This window comes from Falco naumanni, chromosome 2 (genome assembly GCF_017639655.2).
Source record: "Falco naumanni isolate bFalNau1 chromosome 2, bFalNau1.pat, whole genome shotgun sequence".
Classification (NCBI taxonomy): Eukaryota; Metazoa; Chordata; class Aves; order Falconiformes; family Falconidae; genus Falco; species Falco naumanni.
Genome location: NC_054055.1, coordinates 65,734,544 through 65,757,397, shown reverse-complemented (window position 1 = coordinate 65,757,397; position 22,854 = coordinate 65,734,544). Strand labels below are relative to the sequence as shown.

At 40.3% G+C, this 22,854-nt stretch overlaps 1 protein-coding gene across 20 annotated transcripts in view; it reads right to left on the bottom strand.

Moving 5' to 3' along the window:
* Positions 1-22,854, bottom strand: part of MCF2L (MCF.2 cell line derived transforming sequence like) — a 164,170-nt gene that overhangs the window by 34,839 nt on the left and 106,477 nt on the right. For all 20 annotated transcript variants that reach the window (XR_005826492.1, XM_040584555.1, XM_040584554.1 and 17 more), the window contains one exon: positions 4,872-4,962. Coding sequence is in view for 19 of the 20 variants with exons in the window: in XM_040584555.1 (XP_040440489.1) it covers positions 4,872-4,962 (91 nt within the window). In the remaining variant the exon portion in view is untranslated. The remainder of the gene's footprint in view (positions 1-4,871; positions 4,963-22,854) is intronic.

Genomic DNA, 22,854 nt, shown 5'->3' with positions numbered 1-22,854 from the left:
AAAGGGGGGGAATCTTAGAGAGACTGAACGCAGCTGGGTTTTGTGCAAAATGTAAAATTAAGTGAGCTGTGTATAATCTTATTTATCACTTTTCTTCACATTATATTAATGACAGAGAGGATGTCTGTAGCACCAGTATTGACCCTGAAGTTAAGCACCTTCTAACAGGAGAAGGTAAGGAGAGGCAGGTCTTCTCTTGAATGAAGATGACACAATGCTGAATGGCTGGTAAGGAACTGCAAAAGCTGGGCAGGAAACAACCCCTGCCTGATGCTCAGTAAGGGGTGGTGGCAGCTTATTTGCAGGGAAGGGCGGGCAGCATTTTGCCAGGCAGGTACTGAGATTCTTCGTATCTTTGGTTTCCCCTGTGTAACGTGGTCTTGCTCTGTCAGTGTGAACAGGGAGCTATTTAAGTCACTCAATTTTACCTGCACCAGTCAAGCTGAGAAGCAATCCCACACAACTGAAAACAGCCCATAGCTGCTAGAGGCTATTGGGCAGATGGCATTTTCAAGGGAGGAGTAAGTCTCACTGAATCACATACTTTACAATAGTTCCGATATTCACTGAGATAGGATGCAGTGCTGCCAGGCTGCCGCTCCCTGGAATGGGCAGCACTGGAGCAGGGCAGGGGCTGGGATCTACAACAGGAGTCAGTCACTACAGCTTTCAGTAGTGAATAGCCAAAGGTGAGCTTTTGGAAAACACAACCAACACCTTTGAGTTTTCGTATCTTCGGTTACCCCCTAGGGCTTATTTAGTATACAAAATAATTATGTGGATAGATATATGTAACTTTTAGACAGATTCACTAAAAATAAAGTTGCAGTCTGCTGTGTTCAGTCCCACAGAGCAATTTGCTCAGCTGTCCCAGAGCTCAGAAGTCGTTTATACTTCTACACAGCAAAGGAAAAGCTATTCTGATAAATGGTGAACCTACAACCCCTTTTCTTCCACTTCCCAGGTAAACAGGCAGCTTTCAGAAGTATCCGAACCACGTGAGCCATCAAAGAGCTAATGCTTGACCCAGTTTTAGTAGTTCTGTTTCAAAATACTTGGAACAGCACTATTTTCCATTTTATGAAGAGCTTCAATATACCCAACATTACCAAACTCTGTAGTGGTGTTTTTGCTTCTGCACTTATTAGTATGCCGTAAGCCACAGGGCATTTCTTTCCAAAATACCTCTGTATATAAAGGAGCTAATAAGTACTTTTTTTTTTTTTTTCCCCCAAGACTGTTTATTCCTGGCTAGAACGAAGTCTTTTACACAGGCTTCTTGTCAAGAAAGAATCTTGAATTAAATCAGTTCATAAAAAGGAGCAGTTTGAAAGCTAGGTTTAAAAACCTCGAGCTGTTTTGCATTAGATCTGGGTTTAATGCTTGTGTTACGATCCTGTTTTTAGAGTTTAAGTGATTCACTTCTCTCTTTTTACATATTAAAAACCCCCATGTAATAAAAAGGAAAAATGGCTGACTATACAAGGATAACCGCAAAAGTGCCTGAACATGTAACATTCTTAAAACAACCAAAGCAATAAGACAAAAATGTACAGCATCTCAAAATAACCTTTTTAGTTTATCATTTACTGGAATAAAATTAATATAAATACTGTTCTACCTTCATCATACTGTCAAGTTCTTGTTTTGAATCCAAGCAAAAATAAGAAACATGACTAGGGGCTGAAAGAAGAGCAGTTTTTTCAAACTTAACCCATATAAATTGTTAAGTGTCATTACAGTTTTCCAGACATGACACAAATTGCTAGCTAGAAACTGGACTAATGGGAAATACCTATCCATAACAAAAAATAGTGCCTTTCATGGAGTATCACTTACTAAATGCATCTTTTCTCCATCAACACTCACTAAGAAACTCAAGGTCTTTCTATAAACAAGGCAGAAGAATGCAAGGTTGGATTACTGTAATTCATGGTTTCTCACCTTGGATGTAAAACCAATGATAAGACTCCAGATGGCACAAAAACGGGACTGCCTGGCTCCTGCAAGGTTTAGGTTGGTATTAGCACTCCAGTCTCTCCATTGCATTTTGGTATCCTCCTGCCAGCTAAAGGTCTTGGCCCTAGTCTTTAAAGCAATTAATGGGCTATGCCTGTGCTACAGGGAAGGTTGCATTTTGATTTATGAAGAGCTAAGAAAAACCAGTGCTCTGGACAATGCAGTCCAAAGCAGAAGACATGAAACCTGCATGCAGTGCATCCTTAGCCAAAGGTGGCAAGTCACAAAGCAAACTTCTCCAGGGGGTTGAATAAAACCCAACTTCTGCCACATTTAGAAAGGACTGTAAAGTTTTGTTACTGGGTAAATCTTTCTCACTACCACCTGAGCGACCTCCATACCAACTTCTTGCTCAAGAGCAGTTGCCCACATGTATGTTATTCCCTAAACACCAAGTTTAAGGAAGTTTGTTTCCTCTGAACTTTCAATATGAGGCTGATGGATGGCTATGGTGGAACTTTTAATGATGTTGAGCGCAGTTTTTTGTTTGTCTAAAAGGCTGAGTTCACACTTCAACATTTCCCTCAAGATGGAGGAAGACAATGATGACAGGACAACAGAGACAAAGAAAAATGTAATGACATAGGCTTCATTTTTTTAAGAAAACACACTGGAACTATGAACAGAAGAGCAGTGTGAAACCCAAGAACACATTGATTAGTAACATGCCACACTCCTGTAACTGTGGATTGAATATTGCTTTTTTTAGTATGATAACACTGGGCAGCATGGGAAGGAGAAAAAGAAGTAATTTTTGACTGCATGGAAAGGAAAAGGGGATCAATTTGTCTGGTGTTTGTCCTTCACTCTACTACAGTTGGGAAAATACGGAGCCATTTTACCAAGCTATGTGACTGCTCCTCCTTGCCCCCTCATTCATCATCATCAAAAGACAACTCTAACTGTTAGGAAAACTAAACAAGTGGAAGTTAAGCCTCCAGTTTCCCTTGAACCATTTAAAAAAACCCCTTTGTCCATCAACAGGACCCAGAGAAATCCTCATGACTTTGGTGCAAGATATGTATTGTGTATATTTGGCTTTGTTTTTTTAAGAAGCACACAGAAGAAATGAATTTAGAGTTCATTTATGGCAAATATTACAGCAAACAAATGGTGGACAACAGCAAACAATGACTTTTCACTAGATTTTTTTTTTTTTTAATATGAAGATAAAATCTTCAGGCAATCAGGGATGACATGACGATTGCTGAAGCCCAAGAGAACCGCCACATACATTCACGGACATAATACAAAGCCAAAGCTGAGCCAGTTCAAAAAAGGAAACAAATATAAAAAAAAAATATGCCTCTAAATATTAGACTTCCGCTAGGAAGCATGATTTCTCTTTTAAATAAAGCTCTCAGAAGAATGAGAAAAGAAGAAAAAAAGGAAAACAACCCATCACCAACAGCACTACAATCCGCAGTGCTCCCTGCTCAGTACCCTTCTCCAGGCAAAGCCCTTAGGCACCAACATGATCACTACAATGATGGATCCCTTATCATGGGGATAGATACTCAGGTTCTCTATATTGAGTTCCTAGGCAACACACAGGAGGAACGCTACGATAAACATTACTATTATGGGTATAAGTAGCATGCCTGTAGTTGCCCCCCACGCTCTACCACCCTAATTATGTAAAAAAAAAAGGACTGTCATCTGTGGAATACTCACCTGTCCTTGAACAGAAACTACAGCATTGCATTTTGAAAAAGATTTAAAAACTCCATAGATATAGTCCTTTTTGCTTAATCATCTCAATTTATGCTGCTCTCTGTTTCCACTACTGGAATCTGCTCAATGCTGCATCTCAAAATTTCGAAATGAGCTGCAAAAGCAGATTTTGCTAGTATTTTGGCATATTTTCAATATTTTAACATTTCTAACATACTCACTGTGGAAAAAGTCATATTGTGAGAATATTATATCATTATATATTCATTCACAAAAAAAGTCATGTAGTGGGAGTAAGGTATTACCTTTAAATAAATACCTTTAATTTACAATAAGCAAACAGTTCTTTGGTCAGAATGGGGCTACACAAAAATGACATTTACTGTTTTGATTTAACTTTTACCTTACAGAGTCAAAATTTTTCAGCCACTAAAAATTGAATAAAAGATGCTTACAGCACTTACTGGAAAGATTATAAACACTAACAATTCAAGCAAGGATAACAAGAAAAAACCCCAAAGAAATAAAAAAGTAAACCAACAGTAGGATAAGCACATGATAAACATGAATCTCTTTTCCTACTCATGTAAAAAAAGAAGCCTCTAATAAGCTTAGTTTTCAGATTTAAAAAATAATAATTAAAAAAGAGAATGAAAGTACCAGCATGTGCTGTTGATTGATCACAGTAGGTATGTAATATCATAAGGTACACAAGCAACCCTTATTTTAATTTGAACACCACAGAATCAGTTTTTACACCTGAATACCTTTCACAAGTGGCAAACTAAATCAGGACCCTCATCCCTTCCTAAAAGGAAAGCTCACTTGAATAGTGAAAGGTGGGCCCAAAGCTGTATAGGACACATGGGACGTCCATGTAAACACTGGCTCCCACCTGGAAGAGCTGCACGCTGCACACATTTGCATGCACACACACACATGCTCTCCAAGTGTTTTCTCAGGAAGATGTTCTGACCTGCAAACTGCATTAAAAGCACATCATAGATACATGATGCCTGGTCCCAGTCAGCTGCAATACAAAACTACCGGATACTTCCTGTGTCATCTATCAGCTAACATTTTGCTGAAGAAATAAAACATTTCCTGTTTTTCCACTCATAAGAGGAAGGTTCAACACAGAAAATCTTTCTTAGGAGTTAACTTAAAACAGTACTCACTGCTATCCGCAGTATGGAAGCTTTCACAGAAGTCCATTTGTCCTGTCTGCGATCTATGACAAGAATAAATCCAATTCCAGCATCTCGCAAACTAAGTTTGGAGGAGGAAAGAAAGAGAAAGTTCAGTTAAAAATGCAAATGAAATTCCTATGTTGTCTCACTCACAAAAAGCAGTTAAAAACTATTTACAAAAAAGTAGCTTGACCTTTTTGTGCTGAATCTTCTTCATCTACACATCTGAAATAAATACATACTATACTATACACCATTGGAAAGATGCAGCAGTCCCAAACAGGTTCCACAGAGCTTCAAACCATATTCAAATAATGAATTCTCCTTTTTCACAAGCGAGTTTTTACATTTCTTGCACAGAGATTATTTCAGAGGAAAATAAACCCCTTCGATTCTCCATTGCTTTGGTGCTGATATAATCCCTCCTTCATGCTGTTTTCAGTATAATTCCAGGATCAAAACAAAGTTGTTTTCCTTTTGCATCTGCTTTTAACCTTCTGTTTGAATTGTCTTCCTCCTCACTGATATTTAAAACTCCCTAAACCCACAGATCCTTCTGATCATTCCATGATACTGCCCTGCGCATCTGAAATTCTCACATGCCTCCAGGTTGCAAACTTGTTCCCAGGTGCATTTTCACGTTCACCGAAAGAAAAATATCCCTATGGCATTTAAACACTCCCAGTCGTAGAGGAGAAAAATGAGATCAGACGTGCTTCTCTGGAATGGAAACATCTGTGAGAGAGATTCTGCTCAAATCCTTGTCTATGGGTGACCTTTCTTTTTCGCCTGTGCTCAGCTGCATGTGCTACGGAGTCCCAATCAAGGGATCTGCTCCTGTTTTGTAATTCCCCACTAAGCCAATTGTGCAATGCCAGCAGCAGCCCTTGCCAGCCAATCGCAATCAAAATGGAAATGACAGGCAAATACAAGGCAGACGGGCTCGGATTTGTTATTTTCTCATATATTTGGTCATTTCTAATATATGTGCTGTATTTTCAATCTGGATAATAATTTACTGCAAGGCCTACTGTGTGTCATTTAGAAATACTGTGCATCAATTTGTTACCAACATACCTTAAAAGGCAATATAAAAATCAACACACAACAGAATGTCAGGATCTCTTATTCGAGATTGCTGAATCATGAAAACATGAGCTTTGCTTTATGAGATTATGTTGGTAGCATAAGAATAACAGGATGATGAACACAGGTATCCAGATGTGTCATCTTAAGCTATTCTTCAAAATTACGATTTTAAACATGACTCACAGTCTACCCCCTCTCTTTTACAAACCGTAATATCTCTCAAATTTACAGACTAAATATTTAGGGGGAAACATGAATAATCATAAAAAATACAAAGGAACACTTGCTTTCTTTCAAAAGAAGCTAGGCAGTCATTTTAACATAGGAGAATATTAGAAACAACCCCTTGCTACCTATATTCAGTGCATGTTACTTAACTCTTGCCTCTGGGTTTGGACAACACTGATAAACAACATCTGAGTACTTGCTTTGTAAGCCTGAATAAATCTTGCAAACAATCAGGGCTTTATATTAGCAATATGCTTCCCACTACACTAAATATCCATGATTTACTAAAGCTTCCCCTCTTCCTTCTCTTTCTTTATCTGAAGGGCAAGAGGGACAGATCCAGACCGATTTCAGCATCTTCCTGTTCCCCATTTAAAGGTCCCACCATTTTAACCTTTAGCAACTGAGCAAAATAAAATGCCAACAGCAACCGCGTTCCACAATGATCAAGTTGCAAAACAAAGTCCTTGCGTTACACAGTCTAAACATGGGTGAATGAAATAAAAAAGGTGCTACAGCTGTTCCCATGGCAGTTCATGCAGATTTTGAAGAGTATTATGATGCTTAGAGAGCCATTTTCCCTGCTCAATAGAAATCTCCAGGATTCCTGGAGCATTATGGAAGCATAATTTCAGATCCCACAGAGTACCTAAATGCAACATCTGTATAATATTTCAAGTAGCTATTGAGATTTCTGCCTAACAAGCATAACTTTAAAGCCTCTGACAGAGCATCTATCAGAGATCTCTCCAGGAGCATAGAGGATGACAGACCCAGCTGGGATCCCAGAGAAGATCTAGATGGTAGCTCCACACAGTTAATCATCTGCCTTAACACCTAGCAATAAGCAGAGCTTAATATCATTCTCCTAGGAAAAAAACAAACAAACAGACGAGGCTTACTTAAGCGTAAGAGTTGACAAAAGAAAAGTACATCTCTTAGATAGCCCAGATGACGTCTTTAGTCAGCCTTCTTTTTCCACTGCTGGACCAAACTGAGGGATCAAGTATGTTGGGTGGTTGCATGATTTAGAATGCAGCCTTCTTCCAGGCTTAGACATAAAAGCCACAATTCCCCACTGCTGGCTAGCAGACAACCAGTGGCACTGTCTTGAGCACCTGACTTCAAACCGTTAACACTCCATTAATATAGACTACTTTTAAAAAAATTAAACACTCTGTTCTGAACTGATCACAGTGGGAAAAATATTTGTTATCTTGATAACAGTGTCATGTTGCCAAGGGTTGGCTATGGAATCTGGGATCCAGCTCCAGCAAGTCGTAGGCAGGAAGCAACAAACTAAACTAAGACATTGTGTACAAGAGTTGAGAACATTACGAAGGTAACAAAAGTCACATATTCAAGAAAAGTAAATACTGGAAATGGGTCTGTTTGCCAGTGCACCCTTGCTCTACTGACCTCTCTTTGCTGCTACACACACCTGTGTATGTAGTTACAAGACAGTTTGCGAGACTCCCCTCTTTTAGGGCATAGGATGAATGGTGTTTCGGCAACAAGCAGTATTCAATTTTTCTTTGGCTCCTGATTTAAGTATCAGCTCTCCCTCTTTTCCTCAGTCATAATTATTACATTCTATCCAAATAGTGATTTCCTCTCCCCCGCCTTCCCCCCATTTGCTGGAGAGCAAAGCATTTTGGTGTCTACTCTGTGTCTCAGCAGAAGAATGCTCTGATGGACACGACCTGTCCTGCTCATCAAGCTTTACCCCCTGCCTTGCTCCAGTTGCACTGTACTCATCAGCTTAGGCAAGATCTTCTCACACCTCTGTTACACTCTCCAGTAATTTGTCACCACCACCCACATTTGTGTCTCCCATTCGTCCCTTCAGCCATTCTCATTCCCTGCTGCCTTGCTCCAAGAACAGCTCAAAAAGTCTTGGGGCTTTAATTTTTTTTATTTTATACTGTCAGAACAAATGACCAAACTGGTTCTCACCCTGCCCCTTCCTGAATATCCAGTCCTCTCATCCTCCAACCCAAGTCTCCTTCACCCTATGTCCCACTCAATGTCAGTATCTTCCCTCAGGTGGACACTTCCCTTGGCTGTGGTCCTGCCTGTTGAGTCAGGAAGCTTGCCTGCACAGCCTGCTTGTCAACAGGCAGCACTTGCACCCCAAGGGACAGTTTTCCCACTCTCAGCCTTGCAGCAGACCTGCCTCTAGAGCAGCTCATGCTGCAACGGCAGAGAAGGCCCTGCTCAGCCCCAGGATGAAGTGGGACATTTTTGACAACAGACTTGAGTAGTTACTGAGCACCTGTGACCTGCGATACAGGCAGATTTTTCTCAAGGTATTTCCTTGAGACAAAGGCCATCATTCTTCTAAGCAGTCCAAGTCCTTGACCAAGGATGGAGGCACTTGAGCTTCTCAAACAAAAGACTGTTTCCATGTTTGAAAAACACAGTGGATTTGTTCCCTGGCTTCTTGGGAACAACTCAGTTGTTTTGGCTGAACTTTAAATCAAAAACTCAGGTGAGACCTCATGAATGGAAAGAAAATTTGGCAGAGTTGTAAATGACTGGAAACCAACCCTGACAGTGAGAAACAGCAGACAACCTTAGCAGAAGCACCTGCCTATTAAGGCCTCTCGACATTTCCCTTACAAATTCTGTTTTCTTTAATGCATTTACTTGTATCTGGTGTACTTTCTGAAATGTAACTTCTATAAGCTTGTAATTCAAATTTAGTATTTCCTTCCTTTGTTTCCCTCCTAACACACACACACAAAACAACCCAATGTTCATGGCACAAGCTCTGTTTTTCTCTTTACTCACCAGCACAAAGAACAGAACATTTTTAGAAAGGCAGAGAAACCATCCATGCTCTGCAGGAAACACATCTGGCAAACTCACAAAGGCTGGGTCAGAAAGGTAGAAAGCAGGGGAAGGGGAGCAGGGGCCACAGAGGACAGGGGAAAATACAGCAGAGGGTAGGCTTTCTGCTCAGTCCCCTTTCTCCATCTTGGGGAGCCAGTTTAACACCTTTTGGAGAAGGTGAGAGACTGAGGTTGAAGCACCTGCCCTACAAGCACCAAGTTCTCCAACATAGACTGTACAGCAGGAACTGAATCTTCCATTTAGTGACTCCTCAGCTTTCAAATCTGGGGACTTCTCCCTCTTTGACTTGTTTGCAAGACTTAATGAGCTCATGCACCTGGGGGAAAGGGTGGGAAAGCTTCTGCTACATAGGACTGCAGAAAGAAACTTCCCTCTGGGGTGTGTGGAAGCAATTACGTAGTCATCATCTGAAAGATCCTTGCATTTCTCCAAGATATGGGTGGTGACAACTGCTACACAAATAAGTTCCTATTGCTTCTAGCCTGCTGTATGAAAACTGATCATATACATTGCTCTCTACTACAAACAAAAACAAATCTTCAGGTTCACTGCAGAGGCTTGATAATATCATCATTTTGCATGTTTGAAATTCTGTGCGGCATTTTAGGTTAAATAATTCCAATTTAATAAAAGTGAATTTCAGTCTTAAAGCTTTAATAATAAACAGTTGGCTTACATTACACTCAGGATTATTCCCTACCTTGACTACCTCTGCCTATGCATACAAACTGACTAGAAATTCTTGCTCTCAACAGCTGAACAGCTATTTTGACAGGAGGACTTCAGTAACATTCAGTGAAGAATTAACTGCATTAAGCAGAGCACCAAGGCAATGCCTGCAGCAATCTGCATTATAAACAGCTGAAGCTGTCTTTAGTTGCCTGGTATCACCCATTATTAAAGATTACTAACCCTCTGTAGCTCATCACTGACCAGCAATGTGCATCAGTGATACATACACACTGCTTGAAGAGATGTGGGGTCTCAGGCTGCTCACAGATCTTGGCCTTTTTTGGCATGCAACATGTAGACCTATGTACGAAGGACCATGGAATCGGCCCACCCACCCATCATTGGCCATACTACTGTACCACAAAAAGGGAAACATACAAGACCCAGTGAAACATCTTTGGAATGATATTGCCCATCCTGTCCATATGGCAATTAGGTTTATGCTTGGGCATGCCACAAGGGTTGTGTGGCTCATAAAAAAATATATATTAAAAAAAATAATCTCGAAGGTAGAATTGTATACAGTGCAGAACAAGACAAGCTGGAGCTCAAACAGGTTCAGCATATACAAGAAGACAGTCCAGTAGCCTGAGCACAGGGGTAACAAACACTTTGAACAGCAAGAGTTCCTGTCATGCCCCCAGTCATAAAAATACTTTCAGCAGTTATCAATCTTTGAAGTCAGAAAGTTACCCTATATTCAGTCATCAGCAAACCAGCCATGGTAATCAAGAACAGCATTCTCTGTTACTTTGTTTAGGAACAGGCTGTTGGAAACCAGACACTAACTACTAAGGTTATCGTTTCCCAAGAGAAACTCTGCATCCTACATTTTCAGAGGCATTTCAACAGATTGAACCCGAGCCACTTCAAAGACCACTTCTCCATCTCTCCTGCTGCTGCTAGGAATGACTTCTTGGGGGTGAGGGGGAGGACAAGAACTTTTTCTAAATCGTGTTTAACATATTAAAAATAAAAAAAAGAAACCACTAATGCCCTGGCAATGAATGCAAGCAGAGAAGAGCATCTCCTTAGCTGCCTTTATTCGTTCTAGAAGACAATCAGATATTGTCTTATGGTATTAATGGTATTAACAAATCAAGACAGAAATCTCCAGTACAGCATCTATGAATGAAAATAATTCAACTAAGCCCTATGGTGACATTTCACATTACCAGCTTTATGCTGGTTTTCCAGCAAGGGGAAGGGCTGGAACAATTCACCTGGCATAACCCTGCCCCACATCTCCCCTCCTTGTGTCCTTATGTCGGATAACCAAGACTTTTTCTATTTGATAACTAGGTAAGTCCTAGAGGATGCAGTTTTTCCTACAGTAGAAGAATTCAAGTGTTTATGAATTTGACAAAGAAAATAAAGTTGAAGCTCAATTGTAACACTAAACAAAATCTACTACCCAGGAACTAAACAGGAATTAGACCTACAGCAGTTTAATTTTCTTATAATTCCTGATTGCTTGTTATCATAAAGCCTACTTTCTTTCAAAACTGGCCAATTCATCCACTTAATTCCAAAACAAATCCACCAGCTGGATATTTTTAAAAAGAAACAAAAGAAATTATCACATTTGGCATGTTCCCCTCATTTTAAAAGGTGTTCTAATTACTGATTTAAAAATATTTCTGAATTTGGTCTTAGTATTTTGATCTTACGACAGCTTCTTTCTCACTATCCAAAGCAAGACTAAGATTAAGGACTTCTTAACATTTGAAACCACAGTCTCTAAGGAGAAAGCAGTCTTGTGCTTTCTTGAGTAAATGATGTGAAGAAGGGGATATATCCCACTCTGCAAAGCTCTAGTTTGAAAGCTACAGGTAGTGCAGGGTTTTATAGCCCATAATACCCAGCCTCACTGTAGAATGTGCCTAATTGAATCAATTTAGATACAGCAGAAACTGAAACAGAACTATAAACCATTATTGGAGTTCTACATTAGACAATTAAATTTCTGGTTTAAATTGCTAAGTAAGGCTGTAGGTTTTAACACAGCATCTAAGCTGAATACTGCTCTGTAATGCTGCTGCTATATCAGATCTCTCTTAGGTGTTTTCTAGAAACCTGCACTTAAATTAGTACTTAAAAGCATTCAACTGAAGAATAGCTTGGAAAATAAAAAGTGTTATAAATCCTTTGTAACACCAACATTACAAATGACATTCCAAATTTGTAATGTGAATGTACAAATCAAAGTGATTACACACCTAAGAGAAGTTGGAACTATTGAGTGCTGGACAGTAATACCTTCCCACTAACCACACTTGCTCTAAATTAGGAAACTTTAAAATTATATTTTCTATTTTTCTGACAGAAAAATTGAGGTTTGCATTGGTATTGAGACATCAGTGGCAAAGAAACAATCTGCCAAGAAAATAAATAGAATGAAAACATATTCCCAAAAGATCACTGCATATACAAGTGCATGATACTACCATGACATTCAATCGGTTAGATAGAAAATCAGGCAGAAAATATCAGTTTGGTGCCAAGTTCTGCCAGAGATGTATATGTATGACTGAGGTCAAAGAATATTGCACACATCTGAGAACAGAACGGTTCCTAACAAGTGTCACATTTATGAATTTAAGATTTACGAACACCCAGATGAACCTCTTTGGATACCAGCAAACCTCCTGAGATGCCTTAGAGCAAACTGGCATGACATTTCAGCTCTGATTCAAAGTGCAGGCCTGACACCTCAGTCCAGATTCCCACAAAAACACACTTTCAGTTGAGGTGTGTAACTGGTCTATCAGGTATCAGTTCTTAGTCCAGCAACATTTAAGAGAAAGGACAGGAATGATGAGCACCCTCTATTTCTGGCGTATGACAATGCATACGGGACAAAAATGTGAATGCAATCATTGACAACTTCAGCCTAATTTCAGATGGAATTAGTAATATAGTTTTGTCTTTAATTTCTGTAACCTACATGTCTTTGGCTGAGAACACTGAAGAAGTCAGCTAGTACAGGAAGCACAGCTGGGAGGACACATCTATTGCTTCTAATCTCCTTGGAAAACCATCTATAGAGCATAGACCCAAGGAACAGGCTCACCTCAAGCTTCCTGAGGTGCTGAATTCAAAGCAGGTGCTTGGTGTTGTGCAGGTCACTGCACTGCAGCTATCTCTCCATATCCAAATCTCTGGAATCAGGGACAAAACCTGCCATCTACTCCTTATTGTATTCAGTGAGTGCCTGTACTGTGCTTCCACAAAAGGTTATTGATCTAGAATTTGTTATATTTGATTACTGGGCCCTCTCACAGTCAGCTCGATTAACTTAAACCGTGGAAGGATAAACTCACCCATCTCAAACTAAGGCTGACCATTGTTCATGAAGAAATGTAGGAAAGAGAAGGAATTCTAGCGTAACAAATGTAAAGTGAGACAGTCAGAAGCGCTGCTGTACTAGTGCAGCCTCTAGTGGTCTGTCCAAGATCACTGAATGCCAAGTAAAAATTTATATATAAACCTCCTGGCAGTAACAGCTGCATTTCACTCAACACACCCCATTTTGTGGCAGCCCACAGCAGGACCATAACCTGTAAGCAAGGAGCCACCATTTCTCATTGATTTTTATGTTTAAAAATCTGATTATGAAAATAAACACTGCTTCCCCCCTCCCCCCCCCCAATCACTATGAATACAACGTGCATACTATTCTACCATCTTTTTCATTCTGCACTGGAATTCTGTGACTATACGGATTTTTTAATGCACATTCAAAACACAGCATTTGGACTTTTTTTTTTTATTTGGTTTTGATAATTACTGCCTTCCCTTCAGAGAAACAGATGAAGCTGCCTGGGAAATGAAAAAAACCTAAGCCTTTGTGCTGGAGCTGAACCTGTTAAAGTTTCATCATTAGATAAGGTTCAGATAAGAAATCTGACGTGTTTCCCTCCACTATGCACTTCCTCCCCCCCCCCCCCCCTGCTTCTCCACATTCCATTTAACTCTCCCTGAACCTCTTCCAGTGTACTACTGATGGAAAACTTTTTCTTATTTATGCTTACTTTTAGTCTCGGCTGTTATTAGTTCATGCCCCAGGTATGTCTGAAAACACTCATACTGTATTTCAGTGTTCTCAGGATTGGGGAATCATCAGATACACAAAATTGTATTTTAGGATTTCACAGCAACCAGGCAAAGAAGAATTTAGATCAACGCTTGGTTGTGAGATGGCATAAATAAAACCCATGTTATAATGATGTAATTTACTCATGAGGTGGAAGAGACAAGCAGAACCACACAGCCTGGAAAAGCAACACCATGAAAGTACCTTTTGAAACTTTATAAGCATAGGCAAGATAATTATACATGATGTGTCAGTGACAGGAGATCTTAAAGGCCAGATAAACAGGAGACAAAATAACGAAAGCAACTTCAAAGAGCTTTGTCTAAAGTGCTGATTCAAAATTTTGGAAGTGTCATCCAAACTTCACGATGATTGTAGATGGGCTGAAAAGCAAGAACCCGCAAGGAAGATGGTCTGCTATCAGAGACATACTGTCGATGAGGCAAGTGACAACTCACTGACAACCAGGAGAGCTGCTCTCAAGCCTTGGTCCCAAAGGCAACCACTGGTCTTTATCCTGTGCAGCAGTAGGTCCCTTGAAATTGTGAGATATGAATTAAAATGTGTTTACTTGAGGCACCTCTGTCTCAAGTACTGTCTCAGCCAAATAAGCAGCACTGCTACATACCTTATTTATTTTAAATTATTTATGTCAATTTATATAGCATAAACAGTCACATTTCTCTTTTCCCTCCCCACTCAGCTTCAGAGATACGGGCATCAGTATCTTCTTTGATTCATCCCTACAGCTCATCTATCTTCTCTGCTACTTCAGGTTCTTAAATCAGACTCTCTCCCACTTTAAAGTGAATTCCCCCTTAAAATAAACACAACTGACTGGAGTACCGTAATCTATTCCATTATATATGCTGAGATTCCTTCTGCTCCAAAAAGCTTATGTTGTTGAAGGCAAGCTGAGGGAATGTAGCCAGTGTTAAAGATATAAACTACAGTGTCCAGGTATCATTATTTGCCTGGGCCTGCTCATCTGCTTGTACCACATGCACTGATGTCCTTTCCATGGTACCTATCAGCCTTTTTTACAGTAACTTACCAAGCTTTACCCCATCAGAGAATCCCATAGACTATAATCAGAATGTCTGTGATGCATTTCTACAGGTAACAGAAATAATCACTAAAAGACAAAGTTATTGCTTAACAGATTCTCTTTTAGTGTGTGAAATTAACTAAAATAAGGGGGTTTAAGGAAGAGTTTTAATTTTCTAAACTGAAAAAGTGTAATTTCTTCAGGTTGTGCAGAGCTGCTTTGGGTGGACTATTTGAATAAAGTTAACAACTTTGAGGACTCATTTAGACTCAACTACAGATGGCTGAAGTAGGCCATGTTATCCTTGAGGGCCAATTAAGGATAAATAGGTCAATAAAGGCAAAAGGGCTCTATGCTGGTTGATCTTAAGTAAATGTAAGTAACAGAAAGCCTGCATGATCCTCACTTTTGAACTACTAAGTCCAACTCCATAATAGCTTTTTTACACCTATTCAGAACTATGATATTGGAATTATACGTATTTCCAGTACACTGCAACAACCATTAATGCCACTGAAAAAAGTACTGGCACAACCTTATCTGGAATGCTGCCTGTTTTGTTTTTGAAAGGTGAGTTTACACTTAGTAGGGTGTTAAATTCTCTGAACTTAAGACTGGACTAATGAAACCTGCTGCATGAGGTCCAGCATTCTCGTAACTAACTTCCACAATTTTACAGTGCTTAATTTAGTTTGTCTTGTTAGAAGATTAAATTTACCACTGGACAGTGTGTATCATGCATACTATTCAATTCCTCTAAACCATGAAGGTGGAAGTGGTATTTGAAGACTAGAAAAGCTTTGTCTGTATGGGGCTGAGCTTTAAACAAGTTTGAGACATTCATAAAGTGGACAAAAACAAGTGTAATTTGTTCCAAACTCATTAAAAATTCAGACTCTAAGTAACGTGTTGCGCTCTGACCTAATCTTGTCAAACTACGTATCTGACACAAAAGCTTCTGACTATCACTTGACTTTAAGATGCAATGCTCCTGCTTCAAACCTAAGCCTTTACATTTCCTTTCTGCTTACAGGAACATATGGTATTTACAACTGTTTGGCAGCTGTGCTCTGAGAAAGGAAGGTCACACACAGCATGACAGATTTTGCTGTAAGTCCTGGGATGTTCTCACTGACAAATCTGAGGGGCTGCCAAGGTAACAGCAGGGTACAGATTCCACATCTTCAGCCTGGATTGTAATTTGACAAAGAGGACAGCATGGAAATGAAGCACAGCTGACAGAAACAAACTCTGAAGCTGCAAAGCTGTTGCTCAGTGTGTCAGTGCAAACTGTCAGAGCATCTGGGTTTTGGCACTTCTTACCCATTATGTGGTGATGCTCATCCCTGGCACTATAAAACAAAAGTGGTTAACTCTTAGCTAGTGGTGGGCTGCCTGTTTAGTTTGCAGATAAATGAGGAAACGTGCAACTACCCTTCCATAACTGGCTCTTCACAAGGTCAGCCCCGACCCTGAGGGAATTCCCAACTCAAAATACAGCACTACCCCAACACTGCTGCCCCTGCAGTGGTGGATCTATGCCAGGAACGGCCAGACCTGAGCTCTGAGAGCGCTGTGCTCTCCAGTGACCCTCACGCTGGGAAGGTTTGCTCCAGTAACATCCATGCCATGCTGTGGTATATTCTTCTAGTCCCTACTTAAAATCCATTCTGTCACTCTTTACTGTGCCCACACCAGTGAAGTCTTCCCAGATTTGAACCCACTGGAAGGCTTAGCACAGACATTTCTTTGTCCATTTTCCAGCGTTAACCCAAACAATGGGGAGCTGGTGCAGTTAACAAGGAAGGGTCTACTCAAAGCTTAGGAAACCCGAACAACTGAGTTTTCAAACTGTTGGAACACTTTTGGAGGTCATCTTGTCGTGTTTCATTACTCAGACAGGATGGCTCCCTAGTTTCCAACACCAGACGGTACCACAAAGAACAGGATCTCAAAGGGGATGCTCTCAGGCAGGAGAATGACAGGGACAGTTTTCAAAACAGGAACTTGCCAAACACACCAAGTTAACCTGAGAGATGCTCAAGATCATGCAGTAGGACAGAAGGGCGTTGCAAAGAGAGGCTGTACAAGGCTCTGTCTGAATACAAGTAAAACAGGCCTGTGTATTGTATTTAATCAGCAGTGTGGGACTCCAACTGGCCATCAAAACCTGTTCTGGATTTCCTAATCAACACTATTTCTTATTTCTCTGGAAGGAATTTCATATTTAAGATTCAGTTTTACACTTTTAAAATACTAATTTTCCAATCTCTTGTGACTGCAAGAATTTTAACTTGCTTTCTTTGTTCAAAGACAAACCTATATAAGTAACAAAGAAAAGCATCAAAACTATATATCCTTTTTTCTCTCATACAGCATATTGTTTTCTGATTGCAGTAGAAGCTGCTAATTAACCAGAAGCAAAACTGTATGTTGAAAAATCCTTTCTTTTTTTTTTTTTTTTTTTTTTTTAAAAAAAAAGCACCACACACTGCAATTATCTATTAATTTCTTTTGGACCAAATTCTCATGCTACACCCCACATTTCGTAAAGTCTTATTCCAAGAACGTGTACACACTGAAGTGAAATAAAATATGTTTAGAGTGACAGCTGCGATGGACAGAATTAAGTATGAACAACACTTGCCTTCAGGGTACATTACAAATCCTAAAAGTCTGTTTACTAAGATAAATAGAAATAGTAAAAAAATACTTTCAAAACAGAGATAAAAAAAAGAAGAGAATACTGAAAGCCCTGAGATGACTTCTTAGGGTACAGTTGGCAGCTGTTTCAGGAGCCAACTGCAAACCTGAACAGAATATTCTTCCTCTAACCGTAGCAAAGGTACATCCCACGGGTGTCTCTCCCATTTTGCAGCAAGAACGATGGACACTGTGTATGGAGGTCATCAGTTTTTTCATTAGCTAAGAGGTGAGACAACCCTGTTCTGCATGACCTCCTTTTCCTACCCAGCCCAGCAGCAATCCCCAAAGGACTCATTCAGTGAAGTCACAGGAGACATTCTTCTCTGCAGAAAAAGAATCAGACCAGCTACGTGGACATTATAAAATGTCCTCAAAGCATCTCAGATAGATGCAAGACTCAGCTCACTGTCCTCTGCTGAAACCCAGTTGAATTTAAAGAGCTTACCTCTTACAGACACTTATCTACAGATATGACTTCATTCAGCAACTCCACCGACAAGAACTATTAATTCCTGTGGATCAATACTTATATGTAAAGCATTTGTATCAATTCAACCTTTCAGTTAAAACACTCTTCCTAGAAAGTACTGCCTTAAATATATTACATACTGCCACAGATTCTCCTTCTTTCATCTTGGGTACTATATGTATAAAACCAAAACCCATTTGACTCAAGAAAAATCTTCCCAAGAGAATCCTCGCCTTTTTAATAAAACTTCAACTTGTACTTCAAGACTAATAAAAAAAAATTGGCTGCTGAAAGGAAAAACCTGTTTCAGAAGTATTACATGTATACCTTTACAACATAAATCTCATTACCAAAACAGCAGTTATAAACGGATTAGCTGTAATCTTCCACTGGCTATAGCATTCATCCTTAATCCATCATTTTTTTCCTGATAAAGCAGTGATCTTTAAGTATACATGACACATGACTGTTGTCACATGCTATGTCAACAAGCTGTATTGAATATTTTGAGATAATTACAAACCATATGTTAGATATTGTATTTTATCCACCTGTCTATAGAACATGAATTTACCTTGCAAAAACATCCACCTGAAGAAGATGGTTCAGCTCTTTGCTTAATGATATCCAACTGCACCAGGGTTAATTGAGTATCTTAAGTTGAGGTATTCCCTTTCCACTGTCTCCTTTCTTAACATCATCATGTATCAGGCATTTACACATCTGAGCACAAGCTGATAGCTTTACTGTTTGCACTATTCTACTCCATGGTCAACTAAGTAGGTAATGTGCAATTTGTAACAGTTCCATTTCCAAATGCAAGGTGCCCCATAAGACATTTAACTCTTCATGATTAAAGTTCACTATGAAAAAGACAGGAGAAAGTTTACACAGAAAAAGCTTGTGAAACCCAGCGACTAGATAGTATAGAGCAAGAACGTAAGAAGAGGAAACAAGGTCATGTTTACCTATAAAATTAGAGGGGAATAATAAAGGTAGATTAAGAGTTTTCAGTTTTTCCTCCTTCAAGAAAGTCCTAAGCTCGTCTTATTACCAAGACTACTTCTTTCACTTGGAAACAAATCTTGAAAACCTGATGCCACTGCTAAGATTTATTATACCACTAAATATTTTATTGGGTGAACTCTACAGCAGAGCAAAGAAAGGTCCTTTCTTATGAGGCTGTAGCAGTTCCTCACTGTCATTCCCATGAAATATCATTTCCCTTAACACGCGACTGCAGGCAGGCAGACAATGAGTTTTAAGTTATTGGTACCAACCCTGTACTGTGATCACGAATCTTGTACAGGGCTAAGTAGCATAAGCAGTTTTCTGACAAACTGTTGTGGCTCCAGAAAAGTCTGTGCCCTACAGGGCTTTTCACAGAAAAGTCCACTTCCCCTCAGTCAGCCAGAACACAGACTTAGGTACTTCATAAGCTAGATGACACTAATCTGGACAGCAGTCTATGCATAAAAGCTGTGGGATGCATTTCTATCCTTCCTGTAAATCTGTCCTCCTTATGCCTCTTCAATAAAGTTACAAAATAAATAAATAACTGCCTCCATTTCCCTCAAAAGCAGTTTCCAAAGCATCCAAAACAGTATATGAAATTTTAGCCCTTGAAAACTAAGATAACAACAATAATCCTACCTTAGGACAGCTTTAACAGCACTAGAAATATCACAATTTAAGGAAAATTACAGTACTGCCCCTCTTTGGAGTATACACAGGCAATAACTTATCATTAACAGAACATACTTTATAAGGGGATGTCTGCTGACATCTGGCTATGTCATCTGGTATTTCTGTATTTTTTCATTCCTATAAACCTGCACAAGGGCTCACAAACACAATTTCACACACACTAAGCTCGTAACACCACTAGTGAAGATATTAAGGATGTCTTCAGCCCTCTGAGAAAACTGCAGTTCTCAGGCACAAAAAGGTCCCAGGTTTATCAGTATCTTAACCGCAGCATTATTTTTACAAGGTTGAAACTGAACTGTTATCGCCCTAACACTGAAGTATTGTTATATTTACAATAGTTAATACCTTACTCTTCACATCTACTCAGCTGGGCTATCTCCTTCGTTTACACAGAAAAGTGATTTCTTTCTAAAGAATAATACATGAAATAAACAAGAAAATCTTACAACAGCCAGACTTGAGGAATGACCACTACTGGCTCAATACACATGGAACAACTGTTGTCAAGCACGGTAAACTAATAGAAAAACCTCCAGAAAATCTGCTCCCAGACTTAATTAGTAAAAACATGCTCCTGCCAAACTGGTGCTCTTGAGATGTGTTCAGTGCTCCTCCCCTGCACCAGATGCTGTTTTTCTGATCACAATTTCTCACACAAATCCCAGTCTGTGTGGAAGTTCAATGGGCCACCATGAAGTGCACCACCAAGGACTTTCAAAAGGAGGTGCAGATATGAGTTTAGTACATAAGTATTTGTAGTAACAGTATCCAAAAAAGGTACCATGAAGGAAGGCTTAGCACCATGCAGTTTAATCAACACAAGGATAAACAAAGAAAACTGAAAAGTTGGTTGTTAGCTTCACAGTTCCACTCCTTGATAAACTAGGGATTATCAAGCACAGCCAGGAGGGCACCTCACAGTACAGTGCTACGTATAACCAGTATTCCCTCACAGGGAGCAGGTCCTACAAAATAATTAAGAGGAAAGCCCTTTACAAGAACACTACCATTTCTCTTCACAGACGTACAATAAAGAAAAGCATGCATGTGTGTGAAGGACATCTGCCATGACTAGTTCCAAATGTGAGTTCAGCATGGTCCATGCTGAATTGCACTGAATGTTGTCAGTGAAAAGAATGCAAAATTCAGCTTGAGCCCAAATTTAACCAGTGTTACATAATGTGTATTTCTAAGAGGTTTTAATCTGGGAGAGCCATATAGATCAATTTGGGAAAGACATAAAAGAGATCTTGAATCATACAATGATTCAGATTTGAAGGGATCTCAGGAGGCTTCTAGTCCAGCTCATCCTCGAAGCATGGGCAACTACAAATTCAGACCAGGTTTTTCAGTGTTTTGTACAGCTAGGTCTTGAAAACCTCCAAGGCAGCTTGTCTCAGTGCTTCATTATTGTCCCAGCAACGATTTTTTTCCCTTACTTCCAGGTTATAACTTCTATGTTCCTATTCCCATCCCAGGCTTGCCTTCCTCCACTGCCCACCCCTGTGAGAAGCCTGTTGCCACTGCCCTCTGGCCCCCTGGCTGGTGGGAATGGTGGCTGTTGGTTCTCCACAGCTTTCCCTCTCGCAGCTGAGCAAGCCCCGCTCCTTTAGCCTCTCCTTGCACATTGGGTCCAGCCCTGACTATTGTGGGGCCCCCACTGGACTTACTCCCAGCTTGTGACCCCCCCATCCTGTAGTAACTCAGAGCTGGGCCCAAACCACAGATGGGGTCTGGAGAGAACCAGCCAGTAGACCTCTTGCTGCCACCCTCTCCTGGCCATGCTCCTGCTGGTGCAGCTCTGGGGCCACCAGCCTTCTCTGCTGCCTACTGCCCACCAGGACCTCCAGGTCCTTTTCAGAAAATCTGCCTCACAGTCAGTTAGTTCCCAGCCTGCACTCTTGCAGGTGGTTAGTCCATCCCAATTGCAGGACTTGGCATTTGTCGTCAAATTTCATGAGGTTCCGGGTCAGTCCATACCTCCCACCTGTCTAGGCTCCTCTGAATGGCAGTCCTTCCCTCAAGTGTGGCGACAGGCCTACTGGTCTCATCCACAAAGTTGACAAGGATGACTCCAATTTCCTCCTCCAGATCTTTGCCAAGGATCTCAGGCAGCACAGATACGTATGGTTCTCTGAGGAACTCTGTCTCCAGGTAGAGCATGAGCCATTAACCACCAGTCTTTGAGCTGGATGATCCAAGCAGCTTCTCACCTACCCAGCACCTGCCAAAACTTAACTACTCAAGTGGATACAAGGGTGCTGGGGAAGATTGAAAGTTTTGCTTAAGGCGAGGTAAAATACATGCACAGCTTGCCCTCATTCATGCAACCAGTAAATTCATCACAGAAGTAGGCTGGTCAAGCAGAGTTACTTTTGCTTAATCAGTGCTGGCTACTCCCTATCACCACCTTCTTTCTTGTGCCCAAAAGTGTGTTTGAAGAGGACTCACTTCATAATTTTCTCACAGACTAGAGTGAGGTTGACCAGCCTGTAGTGCTCCAGATCATTATTCTTGATCTTTCTGAACACGAATGCAATATTTACCTTTCTCCACTCATCATGGTCCATCTCTGATCTCATAAACTAAAAGGTGATAAAGAGCAACCTCGCTATGACACTAGCCAGCCTCCTCACCACTCTCAGCGTAGCTCATCTTATCCCAAGGACTAGATTTGGGTCAAGATTTCTCAAGAGACCCTTGATCCTCATCCTTTGCTAGTCATTCTCCTCCTTGAACCCTCACTCTAAACACACAGGCCTAGGAGACGCTGTCAGAGAAGACTGAAGCAAAGGGATTTAAGTTCCAGCCTCATCTTCATTGGCTGCTACTAATTTCCTCAGCCCATTCAGCACAGGTCTACATTTTCTTTGTTTATTCCTGTATTGCTAAAGCAACAGGAGGTTTTTTTAGGTTGTCCTTGATGTCCCTTTGTTTCTTGTCCCTCAGCTCCAGGTGTGCTTTGACTTTCCTAAAACCATCCCTACAGGTCTGGGCAATGTTTCTATATTCTTCCTTTGTAGCCTGTCCCTGCTTT